The sequence below is a fragment of the Hemiscyllium ocellatum genome, chromosome 7, assembly GCF_020745735.1.
Source record: "Hemiscyllium ocellatum isolate sHemOce1 chromosome 7, sHemOce1.pat.X.cur, whole genome shotgun sequence".
NCBI lineage: Eukaryota > Metazoa > Chordata > Chondrichthyes > Orectolobiformes > Hemiscylliidae > Hemiscyllium > Hemiscyllium ocellatum.
The window spans coordinates 62,154,105-62,174,100 of NC_083407.1; the positions used below are offsets into that span (position 1 = coordinate 62,154,105).

At 40.2% G+C, this 19,996-nt stretch overlaps 1 protein-coding gene across 3 annotated transcripts in view; it reads right to left on the reverse strand.

The window, feature by feature from the left end:
• LOC132817462 (glutamate decarboxylase 1) overlaps nucleotides 1-16,964 on the reverse strand; it is a 62,245-nt gene extending 45,281 nt beyond the window's left edge. The window contains exons 1-7 of one of the 3 annotated variants that reach the window (XM_060827910.1): nucleotides 16,896-16,961; nucleotides 14,756-14,765; nucleotides 13,920-13,982; nucleotides 8,325-8,483; nucleotides 7,549-7,791; nucleotides 3,823-3,913; nucleotides 821-933 (exon numbers count right to left, since the gene is read on the reverse strand). In XM_060827910.1, the coding sequence (XP_060683893.1) occupies nucleotides 821-933; nucleotides 3,823-3,913; nucleotides 7,549-7,791; nucleotides 8,325-8,483; nucleotides 13,920-13,982; nucleotides 14,756-14,765; nucleotides 16,896-16,961 (745 nt within the window). Of the gene's footprint in view, nucleotides 1-820; nucleotides 934-3,822; nucleotides 3,914-7,548; nucleotides 7,792-8,324; nucleotides 8,484-13,919; nucleotides 13,994-14,755; nucleotides 14,766-16,879 lie in introns of all 3 variants that reach the window. The other 2 variants (XM_060827911.1, XM_060827909.1) reach the window with 2 other exon arrangements.
• Nucleotides 16,965-19,996: the final 3,032 nt, after the last annotated feature.

The following is a 19,996-nucleotide window of genomic DNA, read 5'->3' on the forward strand; positions in this document are numbered from 1 at the left end:
TTACTTTTCATCTGAATGGGTTTTCAGAATTTAATGGTTAAAGTTGTGGACTTGTTTGAAATGTAACCCTATTGAAAAGCATTCTTTTGAATGGAGCAATTAGTGCTACCTGCACACAGCACTGCCCTGCATTCACAATGGAATAATAGCATGATTAACTTTAAAATGGAAAATAGGCAAGCCTAAGAGCAAATAAGGTTTTCAAACTGTCTCACAACAGAGACGATACAAGACGTAATCATCAAAGAATTTTCACATTTTCTGACACTTATTTAGCTATGATTTCTGAGGGTATCCTACAGTCTCAGGAAATCAATGTGAAACAACATATTTGTGTTGATGCTGAAACATCCTAGTAATGACATCAGAAAAACAAAACAATATTACAGGCATAAAAGAACAAAGTTTTCATGATATTGAGCTTCTGTCATTTAATATTAAAAATCCAGATCTTTTTTATTGGATGTCTATAGGAGAGACAGTTTTAAAAATTGCAAAAAAATCTATTTCAATGGAAGAGAGTGATATCCTAAGCTTTAATTTACAACATGTTGCCTAAGCTATTAAATTTAGAGTTCCTGTTTATATTTCACGTGCATTTCTTAATTAAACATTTGTATTGAATTGTCGCTTTGCTAATGCATAACAGCATCATACAAGTAAGGATACAAAAACTGAAAAATAATTTTCAAGTTGGATTTTTTTGCTGAACCTGAAATTGCATGTTTGCTTTCACTGGCTTGACAGAAGAATCAGTTTTGTGTCGTTATATGGTTATAGATTGAAAATCCTACTGAACTAAATGGATAATATAACCTACCAGGTGAAAAGATTCCATCACCATCCCCATTGGGCCAACCAATTATCTCTCGCATTTTCTTCAGTGTGATTTGTTCCATTAGGACAAAAACTGGTGCTATTTCATATGTAAACCTGTGAGATAAAGCATCATGTGTGATTACACTTCTGAGCAACCACCTCATTTTTAATCATAATGCTTTTGATGAAAGGTTGAATGTCATTCATTTATAAGTAATAGATCAAAATTATTCTCAGGTACAAATATTTAGATGACAATGCAATACTTTCTCCTAACTGTGAAATATAGGCATAACTGCCATTTATCTAGCAAAATCCAATTAATTTTATTTTAAAAAAGGTTCAACACCATGATATATCATTCGTAAACATGTCATTGTAAATAATGTGGAATGCCCGTTATTTGAACTCACAGACCATTCACTGAACAGAATAAATATAGACAGGCAGCCAGCAAAGATAATTAAGAATATTGAACTGGATTGCAAAGATCCAAAAACAATCAGTCACGTAAAATTATCTAGGTGATGATTCCCCAAGGGCAGTTTTGTTTCTGTAATCCATGGCAATCAATAAATGTCAAATGTAATTATAAATGATGATTACCAAATAACCAAAGAGAGGGAAATACTCAGCCTTTAAAGATATCCACTGCAGATGTGAATGAAAAATGCAGTGTACACCTTGAGAAGAAAATCACATGTTAGCCTAATTCTTTCAAAGAATGGATTGGTAGGTGCTTTAATGTACAGTGATTTGAGTCAATACTGCCAAGACAGTAATACTTTCATTTCTGTAGAACTATAATATAATAAAACATCCTAAGTTGCCTAATGCATGATGAGCAGTTTCCTAACAATTAAAGACATGAGAGGAGACCAAAAGCATGGTCAAAAATATAGGTTTATATGAGGCTTTTAAAAATGCACATAAAAGAGCCATTAAGATTCTTCGAAACATTGAGAATTCCAAGATTCAAGTCATGCAGAATGAGCTGCCAGAGGAAGTGCTGGAGGGGGGTACAATTACAACAATTAAAAGGGCATTTGGAAGAGCATATAGGAAGGGTCTACAGGGTCATAGGCCAAATGCTGGCAAATAGAATGAGGTCAGATTGGGATGTCTGGTCAACACAAATATGGCGGACCAAAAGGTATGCTTCTCTGCTGTATGACTCTATGACTGTAAGTGCCTAAATGTTCTAGAGAAAATGGTATAGGGCTGTACATAAAATGTATATGTCTGCTGATGTCAACATTCCTATAACTGTGCATGCTCCTGCATGTCAGCAAATGCAGTCCTCATAAAAACCACAGAAAGAGGACTGAAGACATTGATTTAGTGGAGATTACATTCCCTCCAGTATGGAAACAGGCCCTTCCACCCTACAAGCCCACAATGATCCTCCAAGAGTAACCCACCCATACCAATTCCCCGACATTTACCCCTGACTATTGTACCTAACACTATGGGCAATTTAGCGTGGCCAATTCACCTGACATGCACAGCTTTGGATTGTGGGATGAAACCAGAGCAAACTCACACAGACACTGGGAGGAATTGAACAGGGGTCCCTGCTAACCACTGAGCCACAGTGCCACAATACTAAAGTTGGGGAGAATATGCAGTAAAATATTCTGTTCTGTGAGAATACATACTGAGAAAATATCAATTTCAGTGCATTGGGAGACAAGGTATCAATGGAGATGAGCAAAATAAAAAAAAGAGAATCTGTTGAATGGGACATGGACAGCAGAAGTCAGAGTAAAATGGAATTTAAAGGACCAATGAGTATGACATTGACAAATATCAGCGAAAGAACTATCAGACCCACGAAGAAAAATACTAGAGGTGAAGGGGATAAAGTCAGTGTAGAGGTGAATAAAGTTCCAAGAGAATATAGTCTTTTTTTCATGTCACACGGGATGTAGGGTTTAAAATAGGCCATTTGGGACTGGAGCGCTTGCAGCACACAAAGCCAGCAGCCCGGAAATGGAAGGGTTCTGTGAGATGTTGTATTTTTATAGTACCGGGGCGAAATGCTGTGCCCCATGAGAACCTTCAAACAATTCAATGGAATGCTGAGAGAACGGAGCTTTGTGGATATTTCAAAACTCACCTTCACACAGCTCCCATGCTACTACATTTCAGTGAGGATCAGACTCACTTCACTGTCACAGAACGCTGATTTAACAATTATGCTCCAGACTCGTGGATCCTGGTCGCTCGGCGCTGTTCTACACCAACCCCTTCCCCCCGTACTCTGAATGCATTCGATTACTCTCAGCACTAACAACTTTCAGGCATATCGATATTACGTTTGCTCTTCAATTTGAATTCATTCCAACTTGTGCTGATGTCGTAATGTGTATTTAAGTATTGAAGTTTTTACAAATATGTGTGATTTACTCTGTGTTACACTAATGCAATGACCACTGTACTGAGGGACTTGGGAATCTGTCTAATGCCCCAATGAAATGCCCAGGCCTGTCCTGTTTGTTTGGGTTAATATTCGAGACGTGTTCATATGTGACATCAGATAACGTCAATGCTTTGTACTTATCTTATCGTGTTTCACATATTTTACATACCCTATCATCGCATTTTCTTAAAAGGACTATTTTTTTGTAGAATGCTTTGTTTTCTGCCAGTTTCACTCTGTGGCCCAGCAACCTGCCCGAGAGCGCTCTCTAGTGTACGAAGTAAATAAACAGCCGCAAGTTCGTCATTGCACTTCTAAACTCTGGGGCTGGGTTATTTCCAATTTCTAAATGATATGAGAATTTTATGTTGAAGTTAATCATGTGTCCAGGAAAATTGCCCTCGGGGCAGTCTGCGCCACTGTGGAGGAGGACTGGGTGGCTTCAAATCCCTCTGGGTAACCTCATTCAAATCTGATGAGCTGTGAAAAACTCTCATGGAGACATGTCCGAATAGGATGCATTTTCCTTTGTGATGCTGTCCTTAATAATAAAGTGGAATGAAGTGCATTCTCGAACTTACATGTTAGTGTTAGCTGTTGACGTGAGCCACTCTCCAGCCAAGCCGATAATGTCAAGACCAGATGAGAGTTGGTTGAAGAAGCGAGGGTGCCCTGCGGGAAGGGGAAAAAAACAATGTAGCATCAAAAGGTGCAGACCCCAGCGTCTAATCCGTTCAAATGTTTCAGTCCATTTTCTATTGGATCTAAGTTTATGCCTGGAACTGATTGCTTCTCACTAACCTTGGGTAACACTCATACATTGCCTTTATACAGAAACGACCTGCAGTGAAATCGACATCAATTCACCCGGTATTTCTGCATCTGGACAGACATTTACGAGCGGGAAGCATTCATTCCAAAAGGTCGCTCGGGGTAAATATACATCTAGCGCTTTAGGTGCGGTAAATGTACTCTCTCTCTCTCTCTTCGTCTCGCTGATTTGTTCACTTTATTCGCGCACAAAAGCGTCCCAAATCTGAAACTTGGGGATGAGTTGGCGAGGATCGGAAGCGGCTACCTCGCCAAAGGGAAGCGACTGTGTTTAACTGATCTGAGAGACCAGCGGATAGTTTTGTTGGGATTGCCCTTAACCGGGTTCTGGAGTGGCTGTTCTCTGTTGTACCCCTTAACAGTGAACAGGTTTTCTAAATGACTCACTAAATGTCACGATTTTTTTTACAATATGCTAAATGAAAGGTATACTTTTGAAATCCGTTCGGGAATAAAACATTAATTGATTAAAAAGTATTTCCGGCAATTAGCCACTCCGTTACACTAGCAGCATGTCGTGTTTGGTGAACGTTACACGCTAATGAAATGTTTTAAGAGTCTGGAAGCTCGGTCTTTCTTTGTCCGAACAAGGGGACCTGGCGAAGACGGCGGCCTACAAAGTGATTGGGTATTGAAAACTCGAACAGATAGTCAGAAACTCAGCCACTCGCGATTACTGGGAAATGGTCACTGCAAACCATTGTGTCTGTCACATTCACGTTCAATCTTGCGCTTTACTTAAGAGTGCATTGGTGAAAGGTTTGTCCAAACAGGATAACTGTTCAAATCAGCGCTGTGCTGAGTGAGAATCCACATTTCGGCAGAAAGGAAAAGGGTGCGGACAAAGTCAAATTCTGAACCTTCTTTTTCTATTTTGATTGACAGGACTCCTGCATTTCTAGGTCAGTGGCTTAGTGTACAATGAAAAAAAATCTGTTTTTGCATTAAATTATTTTCGAAGATGGCTTTTCATTAAACGCACATTTCGTTCATTGGCCTTTAATGACACGAATCAATAGACTGCGGCAGCCACCTCCGATTTTCACTGAAACCTGGACTGGGGCACAATATTGACAAAGTCCTCGTAAACAATCTGTAAAAACAACTATCCAGCTCTGAGGCTGATTGCATTTGCTTAGAAATATAAACACACAGTAAGAACTTGAAAAATTTAAATTTCAATGCACTGGCAATACGTCAGCCCTCTCCAACTCAAGATTAAATGAGAACGTTTCACTTTATAATATATTTCTTGCAGTATTTATCAATGATGAAAACTGCCGAGTCTTAATATCAATATGGGGAAACGAGGGTAAAATCGTGGTTTTCCTGCCAATATACATGAAGCTTCATTTGTAGCTTAATCGTTTAGCACAAGTGATGGTTATAAAGAATTAATTCAGTCCGTTCGGTTGATTGTGTTGGTTGGAGTGTTATGACTGGAGCTAATTAGCAACGGCGACTTGTAGTGTGTGGGGGGAAAAGTGACGTGAACTATTCGCAGTTTGAAACACACCGAGCAAACAAAGAACTGCGGATGTTGGAAATCAGAAACAAGAACAAAAACTGCCGAAAAAAACTCAGCAAGTCTAGCAGCATCTGAGGAGAGAAAACAGAGTTTACATTTCGGGTCCACTGACTCTTGATGAGAAGGGGTGAAATGCACTGACTGGGTTTATGCTCTACGTAAAAATAATAAACCGAGGGAGTGATTTATTTAGTAGCCAGTATTGTGAAGATCGACAAGAACAGCGTTTTCCTTTCTTCAGATAATTTGGAAATGCTGGATTGGAGATGGGGAATTGTCAGGAAACAATAGCACGGCGCATGAAACAGGTCCAGCACACAAGATCATTCCTTTCTGCCACTAGCTCTGAATGACAGCACCAAATGTTCCAGGATCACGGACACAGGAATACACTTTGTGTAGGAGCCTCATTTTAATCCAAATCAATATCGACATTGCTCTCCTTAAGTGTGTAGAAATGGGGGGAGGGGTGTAATATTCCACAAGATGATTCACACCCGTCAGTTTGAGGATCACACACTAGCATCCGATGTTTGCATCTTCCTGGGTAACTACTCGATGTTATGCATGTATTTATATTCGCAGTAGTAACTAATAGGTCCTGCATCATGGCTGTGGCCCTGGTTGTGTGCAGAACGGGAATTTTATGTTTTGTTTTAAAGAGGCAGCACTTCCACCCCGGTGTCAGGCTACTGTCAGAGTTGCATTAGATGCCGCTTTCAGAAGCGACTAGCTGAAAACTGAACTGGAAATTTGGCCGTGAGATCCTAACCGACCTGGTTAGACATGGAGAACCCCACCGAACTCGATGGTACCTTCTCTCTGGCATCTTTCAGACCAGGATCCTGCCAGCGGCTTGTGTGCATCACCTCCCTGTTATGATCAGTCAAACGGTTGACTGCGTTAAATTAATTACAACGAGATGAGTTCCGGAATGAGGAGGATGTAACTGTACGGGATTATGTCAATGGGGATCTGTGAATAACCAATTATTCACCAGCCCGAAGAACGGTGACCCTCACTCCTGACCGCGAGTAGGCGGAATGGCCAGATTCGAACGTGTTCTCCATAAGTTCATGTTTTAAATGAATTGGCAACGTCTGGAGCAGACACTCAGCGAAAAATAATTGCCTTTCGATTTGATCACGATCGCAGCCCAATATTAGATGAAAATGAAGGTGAAATGTTTGATATGAATATCGTGCATGGCCGTATCCAAATTGACCAAGGTTGTTTATGGAAAGGATTACAATGATTTCTGTTATTCAGTTCTGATTTCACAAATCACTTCTATTCAGTCGGTAGGAAATAAGGTACTGTATTATATTCTAGTCAGTTTTATTGTTCCTACTGTCTTTAGATCTGGTGGTATAAAAAAAAGTCAGGCCGTAGTCAACAGCTAGAAATTAATCACGTCTCGACACACGAGATTGACTCTGCTCCTTGGAGCTAAGTAGGTCAGTAAGTTATGGCAAACTTCAGCAGCAAGGTACTTATCTCACTGACACCCAGGCTATAACCTTTCTGTTCCACCGATTTGCGATAAATTAAGAGCTACTGGAATTGAAACAGAACACCCTAACAGGTCCCAACTTGCACACATTGTATGTTCATCCATTTGACAATGTAGATGTATAGGTTGCATTTTCAGATGATGGAACTATGTTAAGATCTATGTCTGGAATAGAATAAACCTCACTCCCATCACTCAGAACACGATAAATGAAATACCACTCAATAGCAACGCCGGCCCATGAGGAATTCAAAATGGTCTATACAGCACAACCACGAACCTCTTATTATACACTTTGTAAGGAACTGTGGGCATTTTCTATTCAACCAAGAAAAGGCAAAAAAAAACTGATATAAAGAAATTGAGATTTTTGGCAATTTGTGAACAAAAACGTGGTTTTAACCTTGAAGGGTGTTGTGAGATTGTGAACTTTACCTGTACGAACGCCATATTTGAGTGTGTCCCTGCAGTCCACCAAAATCTGCTCTAGAGATTCAGGATTGTCTGAAAGCTCCAGGTTGAAACCTTCTATTCCCTCCAGGAGCTGATGGGGATGATGGAAGTCGAGTACTTTCGTGGACCTATCGAAAGTTTTCTTGATGTAATTGAGGAGAATGTCGACCACTTCCAAAAGGAATTGGGTGGTCTGCTCTTCTCCATTTTTTGCTGGTAACAAGTCTGAGAAGGAACATATTGCAGAGATGTTACACGTAGTTTACCATATACAGCATGAAAACAACATTGTGATGTTCATTGGTTCAATGAAACATACAAACCAGCGAAGTGCTGCACACTGTACCGTTCACTCAAGAACAAAATCCATTCCACTGTTAAAAGTACAAACATTTTAAAATGCAGTGATGCCACCCAGTGTTAAAGAGTAACGCATTCAACAAACACAAATTTCAGAAATAGCTCTTAACGGAACTAGATTTTCGGAACAATAAAACAAAGAGCTGCGGATGCTGAAGATCTGAAATTAAAAAAAACACAGAAACTGCTGGATTGACTCAGCAGGTCTGGCAGCATCCTTTTCTTATCTTTTTCTACAAATATGGTAACATGTCAAATAACTAGAGATTCATAGAGTGCATTGAGCAATGTAAGCATGCTGCCCTAGGGATTGAATAACTAGTCCGTTTCCATTGTACACGAATCGAATATTTTTTGCAAGCTTTCGCCAAAGTCATTCTCTATTATTCAGAACTTACCTCTGGCGTAGAGATTGGAAAAATCCGTCTCCGTGCGCCTGAATATCGAGTCCCTTTCGCTGTTTTCGCTGGTATTCAGATTCCTGGAGGATTGACGATCTTTCATAGAATTTACGTTCCTGCTTTTATCCTCGATGCTGTTGGTCCTTTGCAAAAAACCTATGTTGTTGCAAGAAAGACCGGTCAGAAATGGTCTCTTTCCGCTTCCAAACATATTGTGTTGTTGTCGTGTCGTTTACAAGGATTGCTAGTCAGATAATGTGTAGCAAGTGGGAAGAGTTTGCTTATTAGAGATGCGCTGTGACCCCCAACAGAGAATTTATGAGTATTTGCCTGTGGGAGGGGGCGGTCACGATGTCGTCAGCACAAAACCAACCATGCAAAAAAACAAATATTCGTTATTTAGTGCACTGGTAAATTCTTGCTAAATAAACCCGACACATTGGACGGCCAGAAGCAGTCTCTGGAAGAAAGAAATACACGATCCGGAAAAAGCCTCCGGCTAAAGTTTCCAATCTATCAAAATGAAGGGAGTAATGATGGATGAAAGCTTACTGAAACGTGCTAACTATATCTAATGTAAATCTCGACATCTCGAGATTCATTTCCTATCTAGATCATTGCACGACTGAATTGCTGATATAGTTCCATTAGAGTTGGAGATAATTTTCGCTACAATTACTAGTTCCAGCCACAAACATCATTACTGTCTTGGCCCTGTTCAAATAAAGTCTTTAATCTGAACTTTAAGAGTGATTAACATTGTATCAAAATCATTTTAAATTGGGCAACTTTAACGTTGTCGAAACGATGGGAATACCGGGCCATCGCCAGGAATTTTTTTTTATATATATTCCATCTTTGCCTCTGGCCCGGTTTTGATCAGAGCTCGCTGAATCAGAGTGAGTGCTGTTCTCACTTAACCCCGGGCCTGGTATTCAGCGAGTCCGGCAGAAGCTGATTGTCTATTCGGGTTTGAACCGCTGGCATTTGACCAGTCAGCAACGTGAAAAAAAGTATTTCTTGTGTGAAACGTTCGGCTGACGAGCCAGGAGAACTGTTTCCTTTGTAAACAGCCTTCTCTCTGCTGGTGAGGGCTAATAATGTTCGCGAGGTAACTGCGAGTCAATCCTTTGGAACGTGTGTGCAGAATTTCAAATGTCGTTTATGTGAGCTGTAAGTTTCCCACATGTAACGATTCACACACAGTGCTCACCAGCCTCCGCTAGTTTTGTGTGTTTTTCTAAAGAAAGGCCATATTTTATAGAAATCATTTGTCTTAAAGGTGCCAGCCTTTTGTTGAGAAATATTAACCTAACAAGTAACCCTACACGAACCAGTGCTGCTCTTCATAGGTTGTCCAGGCTAGACTGCATTTATCTAGTAATTTGGGGAGGTCGCGCTTGCTGATGGCGCTATCTCAGAAACCAGCAAGGTGACGAATAGATTTTTAATAAGCTTTCCATTAATCTGTTCCCTGGGGGAAGGCGGTTCTTGGCCAGATAAGAAGTGAGGGACTGCAAACCCACGATAAAAGCACCTTTTTTTCATTCTTCTCGGCAATAACATTTCATTTCTGTTCGTAACATTTAATCCATCCCGTCTCCGAAACAGTGATCACTGATCTGGAAGAGTGATTATCTCAGTAAATAGAATATTTCACATTTAGATATTTATAGGAGTTTTCGCCATTTAACAGCATAACGGGGGCATCTTGTGAAACCTTAACTCTGTTTACACTGCCTGATCCAAGGCTGCGCATTAAAATCCAGCAGCAATTTAATGTCCGAGAGGATACAAAATTATTTTCTGAACTGGCATCTTCGGATGTGGACCACAAAACAACAAAAATCTATTTCCCTTCCGCAGCGACTGTATTAACTCACTCAAAACAGACTGAGTGATCTGCTCACGTGTATATTCCAGACTTGCAATGCAAAGTTTGGAGCTGGTGGAGATCCAACTTGTTATGTATTACCTGTAGTTCGAAACTGTTGAAGTAACGCCATATCCTGCCGCCAGATGGAGCAGTCTGCGAGCTTCCTTTCACTGTCCTTACTCCCAGAGCCAGAGCCCCTTCACCGTTAATCTGTGCCATCAGTAACCCGTTTAGTGGCCGAATTCATTTTGCTCATGAGTAAAATGTTTCATTCTCGGGTGCAAATTTTACACAATAAAGTAATAGTGCATTTGGTGCCGCTGAAATGGAGAGTCAAGGGAAATTGTGGGATCAACAAGATAAATGTCATGCATCATCAGCCCAAAACGGTCAACGCTTTGTTTTTGCAATTAAGGGATACCGAAGAATTAATTATGTTTTCACGCCGATTGTATCATAAATATTAAGAATGATGAATGACAAGTCTCTAAGAGGCTCAGTGGAACAAAGGGATCTTGGGACGATTGTCCATAGATCCCTGAGGGCAGCTGGATACGTTAATAGGCCGGTTAAGAATACACATGGGAACCTTGCCGATATCAGTGGTGGCATAGATTATAAAAGAGTCGGGAGGTCATGTGAGAGCTGTACAAAACTTTAGTTAGGCCACAGCTGTAGTACTGTGTGCATTTCTGGTCACCACATTATAGGAAGGACATGACTGCATTGGAGAGGATGTCGAGGAGATTCAGCAGGATGTTACCTGGGATTGAACATTTCAGTTATGGAGCTGGATAAACTCAGGCTGTTCTCTTTGGACCAAAGAAGTTGGAGGAGCAACCTGATAAAGATGTGTCCGAATATGAGGGGCATGGACAGGGTGAGTAGAAAGTAGCTGTTCCCCCTAGATGATGGGTCACTAATGAGGGGGTATAACTCTAAGGTGAAAGACAGGTCTACAGGGAATGTGAGGGCAATAAAGTCACGGAGCGGGATGTGGGTGGGGGCGGATCTGGAATGTACTGCCTTTTACAAAGTGCTTAGATGAGAAATCGAGTGACATAAGATTCAAAGCAATAGGCCAAGTGCTGGGGAGTGGGAATAGTGTAGATTCAGGGTCAGTTTTACCGGTGTAGACGCGATGGGCCAAAGGACCTTCTTCTGTCTGTGTTTCTAGAATCTGGAGCCATTAAGAATGTGCAGTTATCATGGAAGACTGGGAGATAGGTACCCCTGGAATTACACCTGTGATCTTGGGATGGAACAGCAACAGTTCAATCTGAAAACCTGATCAGGAAAATTGAAATTCCAAATAGATAGCTCCATAACATCGCACGCAGGGTAATAGAATGATGCCAGCAAAGAAGCGTTCAGAACTGAGAGGGGGCAAAGATCTGTGACGTTTAGTTGGGAGAATTTCCCAGGGTTCAACAGATAGCCGATACCCCAGACCTTGAGTTGTTAAAGAAATAATATAAAAAAACGCAATCTAGACAGAGTTTAACTGTTCCCAGTGAAAGCAATCCGATTTCCCCATAGTCAGAACATGGTTAAATTTACTGCTTAGGTATTAATTGCACGAGATTCATCAAGGTGTTTAAAATTCATTTTCGGTTTGTTGAGATTTGCTCATGGTGAAAACAACATCTCCTTCCCACTGTAAAATTATCGTAATTGGTTAGCACAAAGTCACACTTAGCAAAGCTCCGAAACCGAGGCGGATGAAACGTTTTCAAATTGACAGGAGTATCTAATCCAATAGTGTTTAGATCGAAAACTGAGTCTTTTGTCAGTGGAGACAGTTGGATTACGAAAGCAGCATTGTCGTATATGACTCGTATATAATTGTTGTAAAATACTGTTGTTTTCTGTGAAAAAATATGAATGCGTGGAATTGGTAATTTGGAATTATCTAGCAGTTACAGTAATTTAAGAAATTCTTAAGTGCTCACTCCGGGCACTTAAGTAACACTTGCTCCGGGTCGGAATGCGAACTCTACGGGATTCATAGTACTTATTACAAAGTTCAGTAAGGCTTTATTTTAATAACCAGTGTTTAGATCGCACCATTTTGAGTTTGTTTTAACCTTTAGCTGATACCCAAGTTCCAAAACTTCCTCAAGTTGCAAGTGTTAAACTTGTTCCATCCAGTAGGAGGAGCCAACGAGCGACTGAAGTGACTTTTTAAAACCACCTGAGTTTTTTTTACGGAAGGGCATTCAAAAGCATTAATCCATGTCTTCGCAGTCCACCACAAAGCAACTGGATTGCAATGTAAGACAGAAGACATGATTATTTATGGCGTCAGACCTAATTATTTAATAAACCTATTCCTCTTTGAAACAGATCTCTGTAATAAAAAAAGTAGAATGAATGAAGAGAATCTCGTTCATATCATTCAGGGGCAGAAGTCAACCATATTTCACTTGAAACTATATTTTTTTCGGTATTTCACTTGATGCAGCAAGAAAAAAACGCAGCAAAGAAAAGATAAGTGAAAGCAGTCTTAAGACGAAAAGGCGTTCGACGCACAAAGTTATCAATGTGAGATGACCAAAGTTATCATTCATCCAGCTACTCACCTATGTCTTGTTAAAGGTATTTTACCCATTTTTTCTGAAATTTCTATTGTATATGATCAAGCCTTTTAAAGTCTTGACAAACCTATTAAATCGGTTGCAGTATTAACTAGCATATTTGACCCGGGACTCGGATTTGAGTGCAGTACCTAGAAAGTGCTACATTGCCTCATTTTCCCCCCCATGATCAGACATTAAAAGGAGTGCAAGTTGATCCGAAAAGATCCCAAACCATTTTTTTTTTAAAAAGCAGGGATTTTTGTCTTTAACCATCACCACCAAACATGTTTTCATGGAAGACAAAAGTGAGCACTGCAGAGGAAATTAGGGTCTAGGTTAGAGTGGTGCTGGAAAAGCACAGCAGGCCAGACAGCATCTGAGGAGTAGGGAAATCGACATTTCGGTCAAAAGCCCTTCATCAGGACTAACCCTTACGGTATTTGTCTATAAGCCACAAATGAGTACATTTACAGTTAAGTCACTAAAAAAAACCATCGGTTGCTATGCCTTTTGGAACGCCCAGAGTGTGAAAAGCGCGAAATAAATGATTGCATTGAGTCAGCCGTGCAAAGAACTGCCTCTGTTTCCAATGACATTTGCTCAAAAAGTTATTTTAGCATTTCCATTCTAATCTACCGTAGACAACGCCGTTACCCACCAAAACATGCATGATGTAAAATAATTATCAGCTCTCCATGTCATTCCGTGTTGGTGGCTTCCTTATACGATCCGTATATAATATTGAAAACTAGAGCAAAGTTAGGACACGTTCGTTGCTGCATTGGATATTCCTCATCGCGTATTCTATCTATACTACATCTTAAAGAATTCACCAGTTATGCCATTGTGTTATATATATATATGTTTTATATATAAAATATATATATTTTTAATATATATAATATATATTTTTAAAAGGTGAGAAACATTGGCGATCCGCCGATTTTATATTGAATTATTTTTATAATAAAGACATTGGTGTAACATTAAGGATGACCATTGAAGCAAGTTAGGGGATTGACCCATGCTGGGCGGAATCAGGTTGCACGTGTATCGGCTTGCCCCGATAGATATTTAGATTAATCAATGACGTTTTATAGGCCAGTACATTTTAATCTAAAATATGCAAGAACATACCGCAGATCTTCAGACCAAGTTTTCTTGTACATCCGTGAGCAACTCCACACCAAGTGTCATAAGCTGGAACGGGAACAATGAAAAAAACGGTGAACACACACCCCCAGAGTGTATCCTCTCGTAGAGTCTCTACATCTAACCATTTAAGTACGTTCCGTGACTGCATTACACTTCTATTCAGATAACTATACACATAAACTAATAAATCGCGCTCATAAAACTTCTAAAACCCAAAGAAAGGAAATTTGAACAGTGTGTTTGCATAGTATCCTAGGTGTCCTCCGAAACGCAACATCTTCCCGAAATGCAGTAATTAATACTACGCGGGAGACCTGACAATGTTTTCTAATAGATGAAAATCCAAACTCCACATGAAGCAGTCAGAAATTCCTGCACTATTGCAGCCAGGGATTGACACACTTGAATAATTAATGACGGTGGCTCTAGTATTAATACGGGGCAAGGATTCTCTGGTATTCTGTTTTGAATGTTTCTTTAAATTCTAAATAGAATAATCAGTTCGTCCGAGGATTGAATACCTAATAAATGTTGGCACACTTTTGGGAAATTGGAAGCTTAAAACAAACTGGCGTGAAATGAGGTCGGAAGAGTGTCCCAGAAATTAATTAGCTGAAAAATGGTATTTGACTAGCTCGGATCTGCTTGGCTGGAAGTCAACCAGTAAATATTATACTGTTTTACACGAGTCTAAGCATTTCACATCAATCGTTTTTACAAATATCCAGCCATATTTATATATTAAAGCAGGATTGCAGTCATTTTTGCATATTAATGATTTCTGCAACTGTTTATTTCGTAATCTGACCAATTCATACGGCAGTAAGGCTTCTGATCAGTTCTGCGTCGTGGATTACAGGGATCATTGTGTCCATTATACACTCGAGAATGAAATATATTGAGTGACGACCTTTATAAACACGAGACACTTCAATTCCTACACAAAATGCCGTCCATGTGGTCTGCCTACCGTAAGCACACGTTTGTATCGTTTATGTTAATTAATAATATCGAAAGTGCAATAGAAGGGTATATGTTTTGCTTAATCTTAACGGTTGAATGAAACAGCAATTTGAGTGTCTCTGCCTGGTCTAACAGATCTACAGCCCGGCTTGTGGTTCGAATGAACACTAATAGTGTCACAAAGCCTGTGCAATAGCCTCCTATTAAAAAAAAGAGATTTTTAAAAAATGCTTGAAATGTTAAAATACCAAGGCACGTGAGGTAGATTTATTCTAGAAACCATACTTGGAGAAATTTACAGTATGTTAAGGTACTTGTCAACTTTTTAGAGATTGGAATGGGAAGAATCTTTGAAACTACGGATTTAATTTGGCGGAAGATATATTTAGATAGTATTATCCAAAGAAAAATGGTAATTACAAATTTCAGTTGGTTACACCCATAGACGTCATGAGTATATCGTCGAGAGAAGGTTATCCCTTTATCTATGTTGACTAATCATTACGATTCATGTTCCAAATCTGGGATTAGTTACCAAAAAATGTTATTTTTGATATTCTGGGCAGTGCAAAAGTCGAAGCTGCGCAGCTGATTTTCGGTCATTGTTTCTTTTTTAGCGAGGTAAGGACAGCTGCATCCCCAATCTCTGTCCTTTTTGTCGATTTTTGTGAGTCTGGGTAAGCCTCTTTATGACACTTGCGCGCAAAAAAAACCTGACAGACAAATGTGCCTCAGGTCAGTGACTAGGAGATCAAACACGCCATGAACTAATGATGTAGGGCTCGGACAAATATGAAACACAATTACAGGCGAAAGCACAAAAATACACGCCCTGTACGCTCATATTTCCTGACTATTAAATTTGCTACACCGAAATGAGCATTTATTAACTCACTTCCCTATTAATTGAGTTGTAAAACACATTTATATGCTTTACATTGTACATTTCCTTTCAAATCTGGCTTTGCCAAGTAGAATTAAATTGGGCTAAACCATAACCCGTGTGCCGGAGTTATTCCTACACAATCGTTTTCCCAAGGACAAGCACGAACGTGTGAATTTCACGACTACACCATTTTAATACATGTATATGTTATATGCGTAATATACACGCATCAACATATACATGTATGTGTAAGAAAGCATGAAGACATTGAAGTCATCAAAGTGGGGCAGTATGATTCTAAAGTTTGAAAATGGACTGTCAGAAATAAAAACGCATTCTCGGTTAGCCTGTCCGTCTTGGCAGATGGAAAGAATAATTGCGCCTGGAAGCGTCTGAACGCCTTGAGGGCAGGGACATTACACGTGTAATGATCGGAATGCCCGTCTTTATTTCTGATAAGTTTTTCTTTGTCAGTGTCGATTATGTCTTCGACTATTTTTTTTGTACCTGATGTCAAAATTGTTGAGGCAGTGTAGTAAACTGATTAGATCCATCAGCGCCATTCTCATCCGTGCCAGGTCAATAGCTCACTTTCGTTCGCTCTGTACCGTCGCAGCTATTAGCGAGTTCATAAGAGCTACAATTAGCGGCATCATGCGCCTTCGCTTTCTCCTATAATTACATGTGCACTCAGCCACTGTACTAAAAGTGTTTGTTGCGATAATGAGGGAAGTGCATTTCATAAATTGCTAAACCGCGATGAAATTATTGCTTAAAAGACTTATTTTACATACAGCTGTAGGCTTACTTCCCCGGGTGTGAAAAGAATTGCAGCTTCCAGCTGTTGTAAACAAAGAAAAAATACAATTGAATAAACTATCAGCACTTTAACAGGTCTGGCTCGGTAAAGGACCCCATTGTGATACATTTTAACTAGGTAACGGCACTGGTGATTTAACACCGCTTAGCGGGAGTTAGCGTGCACTTTAATTCATCTATTATTTTCCTGGGAGTACTTTCTGTCCACAGAATAACCGTTAGATTGTACAGTCATCGTCGTTTGTTGTCTAAAAATGAGGCGGCAATGGCTTACTTGTGTTTCTGTCCGCCGGCCGTAAATTTGTTGAGTTGGAGTCTTGACTCGCGCTCGAAGATGAAGGAGCTGAAGATGCCATCGGTTCTGACAGACGCGAGGTCCTCGGTTAACTGGGGCTGACGTCTTCCTTCGAATCCTGTCTTTTCAACGTAAGGGCACTGGCTTCTGTAAGGAAAAGAATAACAGGACAGCCTTGTTAGTTTTGCTTTAAGCCCGCTTGTCTGTGTGCTTGCGTGTGTGAGAGCAATGGGCTTTGAGGACGGTCGTGCGTTTTCAAACATTTCACTTTATTAGCATTCAGGGCGCTGTCGTGCTCTGGTGGAAGGTGGATCGCGCTGGCACCGGCATGTCTCGCGTAATCGCAAACAGCAATCGGTAAAGGTGGAAAGATATCAAACAACCTGTTTACCAGTTCTAACGCAGACCAAAGATCACATGAACTGCATCGACTGGAATAATTTCTGTTGCCTTTGCTTTCACCGCTAGGCAACCTACAATATGCATTTGAACGGTAAGCGTTTCAGTAGGGCAGTACCATCTCCCCCACATAGATTACAACAATTGTCAGTCAACAATAGAGTAATGGTCATTGTCAATTTGTATCAGTTTATGCAAAAATATTGATGAATTAACCAACCACAGCGACCGGGGCCAGACAGCATTGTTACACTGAACGTGATTCTTATATTGTCCAAAACGATTTGACCAAAGTACAAAATAAGGAGTGTACTGGTCAGTGAGAGTCTTTGGGGTGGAAATCTTTAAATGAAAAGAATAGATATGACGCAAAGCACAAATCCCCTTTGATAACACAATTATATATAATTAAAATTGCAACTATCCATCCAGAAATAGAACAAAATCCATAATACAAGCGAGCTTCCATACAGTGATTACTCAAGGTTGTAATTCACACTGACAATGTTTGGAGCACTCGATGGCATCGGGACACAATGTGCTTCACATTCAAGTTCAATGCTGTCGGACGTTTCCATTTTTTTTCTCTCTAAGACCGGTTTCACTTACCCGCTGGGATTTTAAACTTCCAAAACTATAATTCCATGAATGCACAGGGACACGGGAAAGTTGGCAGTGAACATGATCAAAATGACTGGTACAGAAGAAGGTAGTCTCTAATAAAATGGTATGTTTCAGGTGAACGATGACGAGGACCTTACCGTCTTGTGTAGACGCCCAGGTAGCAGACTCGACCATCTGACTCCCGACAACTAAATTAGATCCTTACATGCAAGTTTTTGTCAGCATGAAGGGCGCTTTTAATACTCCAAGGGAAACGACGTCTGAATATAAATAGAGTACAAAAATTCCGTTCAGCATGACCTTTTTTTTCAGAAGTACGTTTGATTTGCTGTTTTAAAAGTGTGGATCGTCCGTTTCTCTGACACGACGCGCGAATGACTCACACATCACCTCCTCTACTCCAAAACGTGTTATGACAAGATTGACCAGGTTGTGTTGTCTGCAGAAATCTACCGCCCGCTCCCGTTCCTCTGGAGTGACGTGACTTTTCAGCAGGTATCGCTTGGTGCCTTCAGGGTTTGAGTCCTTGTTTCCGAATTCTGATCATGGAGAGCAGGTGCGACTCAGCAAGGTTGGAGTATCTAACAATAGATTTACTTTTTAGCTGCAGATTCCAGAATTTCTGACACGAAAGCATCCTAAATGGCAGACTTTGAAACACAGATTTCAAACTATGATTCTGTTCAATCGATTCTTTGTTGGAGGCGCGAATCTTACTTCTTAAGGAAGCTCTCGATCGACGTACATCCATTGCATTTCACACATAACCAGATAGAATTAAAAATAAAGTAAGTCTTTTTTGCATCCCCCCCACCCCCTCAACCCCCATGTTCATGTCCATTTGAGGTGTCATTAAAAATTAAATGCCGGACATTGTAGGTTGGTTTGCAATTGCTTTGTGACCATTGTTTTCGGGAACTGTAGTAAACAGAGAGCAAGACTGAGCAGCAGAGGGCGCCGCAGCTCGTCAAACCGATAGTGAGGTGCACCATGAAAAGACACCTAGAGTACAGGTCTCTTTATTCCACTTCTTTCCACTTTCAGTTTACGGGGAAAAAAATGTAAGGACACATTCTGAGTTGTGAACTTGTTGACGGCAAATTACGACTTTTTAAAGCAGGGCGTTATGTTTTAAACAGCGGTGAAAAGAGGGGCGGGCTCAGACACGAAGGAAAAAATTAAGAGTGGTAAGAATAATTGGTCAGAATTTCAATTGCAATGAAGTGACGAAGAATCGAGCGCGAATAGCAGAGTGACAGGGTGACATTGGGAAGAAATGAGAAAGGCGGCAATGGCTAGGAGCGGGAGGGGCTGTCTAACAGTGGATTCCGAACTCAGTTACCATGGGAGGCATGTGGCACACTGATGTAGAAGGCTGCAATATAAACTATTACCAAGAAAAGATGAGTTAGATGAGAAATGCAATTTCATTCGACGATTTACGCAAGACACGGTGTAATACGTTGTAGCAGACATTAGAAAATGTTTCCTAAATCGGCAGCAAACGAAAAACAGGCTGTATGACTACATGCAGACTATTACAATCCCCTCTCCTCCAGCCATTAACACCACTCTACCCCACACACCTACATGATTGAGGAGGCATGAAAAGGCAGGATTAATGACCATGTGACAAAGGAATAAACCAAGACAAGATGGATAGCGAAAGTTCCAGTCGTGACACCTGTTATTGTCCCAAATTTATACAAATACTTCGCAACATGGTATTGCCAGTCTATGTTTGTTTTACTGAGGAATATAATTATTATTTCATGTTGACTTTTTCAAATTGAGGTTAATGAAGGGCGCTTTTAATACTCCAAGGAAAAAAAATCAGATAAGGAGTAAACTGCCACACCACTCAGAGTCGGATAGGTCCATGATGCAAACTTTGAATTTGCAAATGAACGATTCCATTACACAAATGCTACATTTACATGTTTCGCTGCACAACTATTACAATTATCTCGCGGCGAGACACTGAAGCAAAGACTATGGAATTCACTGGCAGAAAGCAAATGAGAAAATATTTAAGTATATGAATTTTAATTGAGAAAATTAGGAAGTTCGGGA